The following is an 8,956-nucleotide window of genomic DNA, read 5'->3' on the forward strand; positions in this document are numbered from 1 at the left end:
TTATTGAATTAATTTGTTGGTATTATTTCTATGGTGATATCTTTAAAATTCTGAGGCCATTATAGGTAGGATTTCTGTGATTTTTACCTTGAGAGTGTCAGTATATCACTCGCAGACCTAGAAGGAGTCATGGAATCTTGTCCAGAGGTCACTCTATGGGCCCTTACTCAAATTTCATCCCATATAATTTGATTATCCCATAGTATTCCTCTAAAAAATTAGAACTGGTCCACACAGTACTGTTGGGACAGAGCACATAGATATCCAGGAGACCAGGCAATATTGGGGTGAATTTCTTTGAGGTCACATCCATCTAACTGTCTGTAATCCCACTGCTCCCTAGTCCCTTTCAGAGACCATGTCACCCATTTGGATGGTCCTTCTGGACCCTGGAATCCCCCTTGGCGAACCTGTTCATCTCCTTCTTCCCCTCCTTCTGCAGAGCTGTTCTCTTCCTCTGGAGGGGCCCCCGTGCTCTGGCTCCACCCTCCCAGATGCTCAGAGTCCTTGTCCTAGGCAACATGGCCTCCTTTTCCTGCACCTGACTTCTCTCCCTGTCCGCTATGCTCAGTGTAGAAAAACACAAAGATGTGTCTCCTATTTCCAAAAGCTCTTCCCTGTAGTTCCCACCTGTCTTCAGTCCTTAAGAGCCAAACTGCAGGCAATTTGAAGGATGATCTCAGTCATGGGAGTGTCTCTGTGTTGGCACATCCACAAGTGTATTTTCAAAAAGGAGGGAACAACAGGATGCACACCAATGTAAAATATCCATCCTCTGTCTTTCAAAATTTTTCATCTCATTAATTTTGGTTTTAAAAATCACTTCCTCAATTGGATCTAGAAATTTTATGTGTCTGTGCTAAGGATTTATCAAACTGATTATGACAAACCTTGATGTATAATGAGAACTTAATAATTCAGAGGCCCGTGTATGTAGGTGTGCTGCTCTTACCTCACTTTAGGCAAAACGACATAGGGGTTTACTCTGGCGCCTGAGGCTGCAGCCAGAGCTTAGACACAGGTGATTTGAGTTGGGAGAACTGAACCTGACTGAAGGCAGCATTTGTAACAGGGACTGCACTCCAAGTGACATGGTCTCAGTCAGCTCCTCCATTTTACAGAGACATGCAGGGTGTGTCATTTCTTTGAATTAATAGGGATAAGATGACCTTTATCTGTGCTCCTTCATGCCCACTCCACACCTTGTTCCTGTCGGGGAAAACCTTTACTGATATGCTGGGTTTACATCCTGCAGTCTCAACAAAGTCTTAGCTAATTTCCAAACTTTACTTCCTACAGAGCAACAATCTTGCCCTTTAACATAGAAACCCATTTCATTTTTAGTTCCACTCACCTGTGTTCAAATTTTTGTTATGTCTTGTCAAATCCTTTACATAGTTCAAAATCAATCAGAGCAATTTGTCCTACCTCTCTTCATTTTGAAACAGTCTCCTAACACCTTTCCGTTGGGGACCTCTCTCCTGACCTCCAGACCCACATGAGAAAGTCCAGCACAGCAAGGCAGCTGTCCTCAAGAAGGCCGGGTGGCCTTGTGGTCAGTGTTGACAGGTGCTGGTGCTACAGTTCTGAGGCACTCCTGCTGGACAGCCACATGGCTGTGGGACCCTGTGTCTGCCACTCCAAGCAGAGCCATGCTGTGGCTGGAGGCTGCCGACAGCAGACGGCACCTGAGAGCCAGGTCTCTGAGGCTCTTCGAGAACATGCTGCTGATGCCTCTCTGCTTTTCCAGCTGACTGAATTTTACAAAACATATTTTCTTTACCTGTAGCATACTTGGATAGGACCTTGTCCTGGTGAGGGTTGCACCCCAGGTCCTGGATCCCAGAGTGACATCAAAGACCATCTGAGACTCCTTCTCATACCAAGAACACGCATGGGTCAGGAGCCAGGGCCAGGGCCGGAATACAGGGACCTGGAGAGCTGAGGTCTGGTCCTGGCCTACCTGTGTCCTGTGCAGAGTCTTCCAGCGTCCCTCTGAGCCCCTTCCTGTTTCTCCATGGTAGCAGGAGAGGTGTCTGCTCTTTGGAGAATAGAATCTTCACCCAAGCACATACCCCAGTTGTGGCCACTGCTGCTGCTCAGTGTGAGAGATTCTCAGCAATTGGGCAGTACCTCAGTGTCCCCCTCTGTGTCTGGTTCTTGAATTTACTTACACAAACAGGGTCAAAATAGTAATTGGCTAATTTGTATACTCCTTAGCCTGGTGACTGAAGGGCCACATCCCCCAAATTCCCTATGGAAAAATAGGGAGACCACATATTTCTGGGGGGCTTTCCTATTTCATTGACACCGTTCCTTTATTCATGAGGCTGCTATCGCTTATAAAGCATTGAGGAACTTTGAGATTGTTCAGTGATGGATGCTGAATGAAACTCCCAGTTTGGGAGCACCTGGCCCTGGCTGCTTGAACCTCCCTGAGCACGCAGGAACTCGGCTGAGCAATGCAAGGTTGGAAAGAACAGTCTTGCTCTTTCACTGTCTGGCCTGTCTTCAAGAGCACTGCCAGCTGCCTGTGGACTCAGCAAGTGAGTGGGGTGGGGAGAGGGGAACAGGGAGCTTCTGGCCGGACTAAGGAGAAGGCTAGCAGAGCCTGGCTTTTGGCTTCTGGGCACCCAGCCCAGGTTCTGGGACCATCCCTCCACTGGATCTTACTCCTCCCTCCCCTGGGCTCTGGCAGGCACTCAGGACTCCGGGTTGGTGGGAATGGGGGGCGGGGTGGGGAGGGCCTAAAACCAGACCAGAACTAGGCTCCACCTTCTGCACCCCAGGCTCTCTCAGAAGTTGAAAGCCAACCTAGCAGAGAGGCCTGTGCACAGCACCATGCCTATGACACTGGGATACTGGGACATCCGCGGGGTGAGCTAAGGGTCCGTCTAGCTGGTGAGAGGGGGACAGGGCAGGCACTTTGCTGAGCAGTAGGGAGTCTCCTTCTAGGAGACAGATCCCTGTCAGCACCTGCTGGAGCTCTCTGCCTGTCCATGTCAGAAGGCCTTTGCCACCCTTTATGTGTGTGTGTGTGTGTGTGTGTGTGTGTGTAGTGGGTAAAGGTGGGTGGGGTTTGTTTGGAAGAGAGGAAATCATACAGGCAGGGTCCCTCCATCTCTGACCTCTGCCATGGCCATCTCTCCCAGCTGGCTCACCCCATCCGCCTGCTCCTGGAATACACAGACTCAAGCTATGAGGAGAAGAGATACACCATGGGGGACGGTAATGGCACCCTCCTGTTCAGACCCTACCCGGCTTCTGCTGATTGGTGCCTAGCAATCTATGCCAGGCCACTGTTTTTCACCTTAACAGCCCTCCCTTCTCTGCATGCAGGGGCTGCCCATTCTTCAGACTTCTGTGAGGGTGCATTTTGGTCTTCCAAGACAAGACTCTGGGAGTGGAGAGCTGGCTCCTCTTTTCTTTGTGATTTCGGTGGGTTCCCCTTAGCCCTTGCCTGAACATTTTGTAAACCTCAGTCATGTTGGGTTCACGGCCCTTAGAAACTTTTTTTACCTTTTAACCTTGGAAGGTGAGGCTGAGTGACTTAGATTCCAGATCCACTTCTTAGGGGTCTTGCCCCTGCCTCCTTGTGAGGGTCCTGGGAAGGAGGGTTGGACTCAGTGGGGTTTGTTTCACATCATCTTCTCCACAGCTCCGGACTATGACAGAAGCCAGTGGCTGAGTGAGAAATTCAAGCTGAGCCTGGACTTTCCCAATGTAGGTGTGGAGGATGGGGTGGTTGGGGAAGTGATTGAATCCCTACCTCATCTCGTTGCCCTGCTTAGTTGTGAGGATCAGTGCTTCTGCTCAGCTACTCTCAATTCTAGGTGTCTACACTGTCTTTCTATGGCAGCTGTGTCCCAGCTCATTCATTCATTCTATGGTATGCTGATGTAGTGATTACCATGGGCCAGACACAACAAGTGCCAGGTCTCAAAGGACCTAACTCAGGGAAGAGAGACTGTGGGACCAGGTGTTCCACCTGACCTTCCCTGGTTGTCCATCCAGCTGCCCTACTTAATCGATGGAGTTCAGAAGATCACCCAAAGCAACGCCATCCTGCGCTACATTGCCCGCAAGCATAACCTGTGTGAGTGGGGCTGGCTGCAGGGTGTGGGGGATGGTGGCCATGTCCCTGGCTTGGCTGGGGTGGGATGCTGAGGGTGCACCTCTGTTGCATGGAGTACAGATGGGGAGACAGAAGAGGAGAAGACTCGTGTGGACATTTTGGAGAACCAGGCTTTGGACACTCGCATGCAGCTTGCCATGGTCTGCTACAGCCCTGACTTTGTGAGTCACCCATTGCCTGGATCATTACATTGGAATAGGAGTTAATCTCTTTGGTTCACATCTACACTGGTCCACAAGACTGATTCTCCAAGGAATTATTTGTCTTAACAAATTGACCCCTAGAATTCCCAAATCTTATCAAATAAACACTGTGAGTCAGTTGCCACCAAACTTAGGGTATTGCAGGTTGGAAATTCAGTTCCTCGACGTAGAGTTGGTATTTAGGATCCTTTTAATCTCTGACCTTTAATCCCTGCTATAGGCTTTCTCTCCTAGCTGTTCATACTATCTGCCTGCTACTAGGACACTATGAAAACCATGAGAAAAAGAATCACAAGGTGGGGGATTGTAATGCATCCTTGTCTTTGGGCATCTGCCATATGTTGCCCCCATGCTGTGTCCTCTAGACCAGCATGAATCAGGACCTTGTCTTAATACACAGCTCAGGGTCAGCCAGGGCTGACCCTTTTCCTTCCTTCTGTCCCTTTTCCTCCTTCAAGTACTTCCCAACCTTGTGCCCTACTCAAATGTTCATTTTATACCTTTTTACCCCACTAGGTAGAACTTTGTTTTTTTCTTCTGAGATCTTTTAGTACTTTTGCTTCTTTGAATCTATTCAACATCTGACTCCAGAGCCTGCCAGGTACTCCCATTCTCCTGGGTCTGATGCATGGGAAGTGGTTTGAAGATGAGTGGTGCAGTTTCAGGGCCTGCAAGTTCCTGTCTGACTTGTATCACTCTGAGAGATGGGGATGCTACCAAGTAGGAGTCTAAGAAATAGTGATGCAGGGAATAGATGTTGGCTCAGGCCTAGGCTGCGGGAAGTTGCTGCTCAGCTTTGGCAGCTGGGGCCATGGACACCACTGGCAAAACTAGCCTCTCTGTCAGGGAGCCCTTGTCTGAGGGTGGTGACAGCTGATTTCTGTTTCAGGAGAAAAGGAAGCCTGAGTACTTGGAGACCCTGCCTGAGAAGATGAAGCTCTACTCACAGTTCCTGGGGAAGCACCCATGGTTTGCAGGGGACAAGGTAAAAGGAAGAAATCTTTAGGTGTCACTCTTTCCAGGATACAGAATTTTGTGTCCACTCATTCTTGTCTTTCTGCAGATCACCTTTGTGGATTTCATCGCTTATGATGTCCTTGACCTACACCGTCTGTTTGAACCCAAGTGCCTTGATGCATTCCCAAACCTGAAGGACTTCATGTCCCGCTTTGAGGTGATGCCCCTGCTCCTCCTCATTCTTGAATGTCCTTTTTCCCTTCTCCCTTTATGATGCTTTCCTAGTCCTGAAGGTGAAGGAAGAGTAACCAGCATTTATTGAGCACTGTCTTTATATGCCAGGACCTGCACTCACATCTTGTATTTATGGCGTCAAAGTTATCTTTACAATATTCCTACAAGGCTGATGGAATTATGAGTCCCACTGGGTAGACATGGAAACTGAGACTGTAGAGGATAAGTCATTTGCTCAGGATCGTAGTGCCTGAAGGCCCTGGTGGGTGGCTGTCCCTGCCTTCTGTCAGAAGGAGCAGCCTGGGTTTCACAGTCCAGGATGCTGTGCAGGAGGAGAGCAAGGCAGGGTGTGTGCAGCTGGAGGTGGGAGGCTGAGGTGAGGCTGGGGGACTGGCAGAGCAAGGCCCAGACAGTGTTGAAAGCTGCTCTGCAATAGGCTTGGCTCCATCAGGGTACCACCTGGGTAAGCACTGGGACCCCAGGGTGGTGGCTGGTGCTTATGAGTACACATGTGGGGACCCTTGGGGGATTTTTGTCTGCATTGTTCTATGGTGGAAGATGTTCTTTCCCTTCCTCTCTCCCTACCTGTTTTTTTTCCTAATACCCCAGCTTTTCATCAGGGTAGTGGAGTCTTATACTTATTTTCATTTGGTTTCACGGATAGTCTCCTCCATATGAGGTTTGCTCTCAGCACAGTGGTGCATGTAGAGATGTCCTCATCCTGGAACTGAGTATAGCAGGGAACAGCAGGCACCAGACTAGGGTACCCATGGTGCCACCTGGGTGCTGAGGAGCACAGCTTGCTCTTCATCTTAGAGTCAGTTATAGGTCACCCAGGTCCACTTGTCACCAACAAAACCTACTTTAGTAGAGCTTTGGGAATTTGAGATGTTAGTGCAAGAGGTTTTTCAACCTGAGATCTGTGTTCCCTTCCCACTTTCACTGAGCTCAGAAAGTGATCTGCTTCTCAGCTTGTTTTTATCAGTGCTGGTTCTGGTCCCAGGCTAAGTGGCCTTGAGGATTGTGCAAGAGCTGGCAGGACCATGGGGTGAGGGAGGGAGTGTTGCAGCCAGAGGCCAGAATGGCCTGGATTGTTGGGAACAGGCAGCCTGTTCTTTGAGTCCTTTAGGAATTATCTAGGAACTCAACTCTTGGTAAGAAGGCACACAATACATCTGAAATGTCATTTCTTATGGTTCCCTATATCAGGGCTGCAGGTGAGGTTGGTTGGTACACAGGGAGATTGAACTTCAGTACCACAGGGAGAAATTTGGACTTTTTGATGACCAAGTTTTAATTAGATCCCTGCCCAGCCTTTTCTTGTGGGCCTCCCTCTGTTTTTATACTGGCATCTGGGATTTGCTGAGTCACTGCATGATATCTCTTTGATCTCTGCAGAGCTGCTCTGGCATGTTCTCCTCACCTTTGTGTTGCTAGATCCTTCCAGTGTGCAAACTCAGGCAACAAGGAGTGGAAGAAAAAGGAGACTATTTCTGCAGATAGAGTGATGGGGCCTCTGTGGGTAGGGGAGGAGGGGAGTGCAACAAACAGAATACAAGATTAGAGATATGGAGCCAGGCCTTATCCAGCTTGTCCCACTTACTAGCTGTGTAAGCATGAGGAAGTCGCCTAACCATTCTGCACCTCAGGTACCCTCCTAATAGACGGTGATGGTAGGACCAACCTTTCAGGGCTGTTGTATTTTTTGAACCTACATTGTACTCTAAAGGTTCATCTACCCCAAATGGTAGTCCTTATTAAAGTAGTGCACTTGTTAAAGGAAATCAATGAGTGACTTTAGCTGAGCTGTGGACCTAAACTGACTGCTGTCTGTGCTCAGCATGTAAGCCCACTTAAAAGGCTGCTCCTGGAGTGGGCTGCTCTAACTCCAGAGGGGCAGCAGCCCTGAGCTCCTGCCTCTCTCCCATTCACAGGGCCTGAAGAAGATCTCTGCCTACATGAAGTCCAGCCGCTTCCTCCCAACACCTATGTATTCCAAGATGGCTGCATGGGGCAACAAGTAGGACTCTGCCTGCCAGGACCAGGGGAGGGGATCCATCGCTGCCCTGATGGCCCTGGACCTGGGGCACAGCTAGTGCACTGCCTCAAGGCACCAGTTGTCTCCTTCTTTCCACTCCCTTCTCCTCTGCAAGACCTCATTGGCTCCCTTTCTTCTACCCAAGCCCTTCTCCAATCAGACCTCTGCAAGCTTCAGTTCTCTATCCTTTTTCAGCAAAGTCCCCTCCTCCTCTTTCTCCTCTCTTCCCTGAATCCAGATAGGCCTCTCAGTGTCACAGGAAAGCAGGGAGCTGAAACTCCAAACCTCAGTTCTTGTATTTGGACAAAAGAAAATTTAAAGTCAGACACCAAAAGCCATGCAAGAGAACTGTATTATAAGTGACAATGGAGTGGAAAAGAGATGAAAATGAAGTAAAAGCAAAGTAAGGCACCAGCTGAGAACCCGAAGGGGGTGGCATCTCTGAGCACAGGATGACCAAGGACACAATGTCGTCTCCAAATTTATTACTATTTGCTGTTTACCAAGAGAACTGGGGACCAACTTCTACACTCTTTGCCAATCAGGTGTTCAATTCCTTCACCCAATTCCTGGGTGGTAGAATTTTTGAACTGTCATGGTAGTTATCCTATTTAGGGGGGCTTCATCTGCAAGTCATCTACATCCATGTTAATGTGGGCATTAGAGTCAGTAGCTGGTCAGAAGTTACCTCAGTGCACCTGCACTACTAAAGCAATCTTCCTTCCCAGACAAATAGAGACACCTTTAGCCATACTTCCTAGCTTTCCACCAACCTCAATGGAGTTAGTCCCATTGATTCTATTTTTTTAAACATATTTTTCCATTAGTTCCTTTGCTTCTGTTTATTTTCTACAAATGAACTACCACCCTTTCCTTTCTCAGCCACTTTGAAGGTAGTTCAAAAAGAACCTAAAATAACTTAATACTTTTGACCTTACCATTCATTTCATTGCTCATTACTGTCTACTACCTAACTCTCAGCTCTGCTTGGAGGAGCATGACTGAGTCCATGCTCCCCTGCACTGCCCCAAACTCCAGTACTACCTGGTGAGCTGGCTCTGGTCTCCAGCATGGCAGCTGCCCAGCCCTGTCTGACCCCAATAAAGCCTGGACCACACTTGCTCTGTATCTGTGTCATTGCCTCTAACCCTTGGGTCTCACTGTGTGGCTGTGGTCAGAGCCTCTTTGTTCTGTTGTCCACAGCAGGAACTGGATTCATGGGGGGTGTTGGGGATGGGTGCTCTGTGTGGTCAGACAGGGTATGAGGTCATTTAAGGTTGTTGCTGTCCCCTCTCCATGTCCCTATGGTCCTCACCATGGGATTCCTATAGAAGGGTGCTCCTTCCATGCCAGGGTTCCTCATCCATGTGGCAGGGAGTAAGGCTCCAT

At 48.8% G+C, this 8,956-nt stretch overlaps 1 protein-coding gene across 2 annotated transcripts; it reads left to right on the plus strand.

The window, feature by feature from the left end:
- The first annotated feature begins 2,789 nt into the window (after positions 1 to 2,789).
- LOC114083939 (glutathione S-transferase Mu 1) lies at positions 2,790 to 8,687 on the plus strand. Of its 2 annotated transcripts, XM_071618159.1 has the most exons (9): positions 2,790 to 2,877; positions 3,153 to 3,228; positions 3,340 to 3,438; positions 3,659 to 3,723; positions 4,015 to 4,096; positions 4,196 to 4,296; positions 5,228 to 5,323; positions 5,402 to 5,512; positions 7,464 to 8,687. In XM_071618159.1, the coding sequence occupies exons 1-9, from the start codon at positions 2,842 to 2,844 to the stop codon at positions 7,551 to 7,553; spliced, it is 756 nt and encodes a 251-aa protein (XP_071474260.1). In that variant the 5' UTR covers positions 2,790 to 2,841; the 3' UTR covers positions 7,554 to 8,687. The 2 variants fall into 2 exon arrangements, with proteins under 2 accessions (XP_071474260.1, XP_071474261.1); XM_071618160.1 differs by lacking the exon at positions 3,340 to 3,438.
- The last annotated feature ends 269 nt before the right edge of the window (positions 8,688 to 8,956 follow it).

The sequence above is a fragment of the Marmota flaviventris genome, chromosome 10 (genome assembly GCF_047511675.1).
Source record: "Marmota flaviventris isolate mMarFla1 chromosome 10, mMarFla1.hap1, whole genome shotgun sequence".
Taxonomy (NCBI): Eukaryota; Metazoa; Chordata; class Mammalia; order Rodentia; family Sciuridae; genus Marmota; species Marmota flaviventris.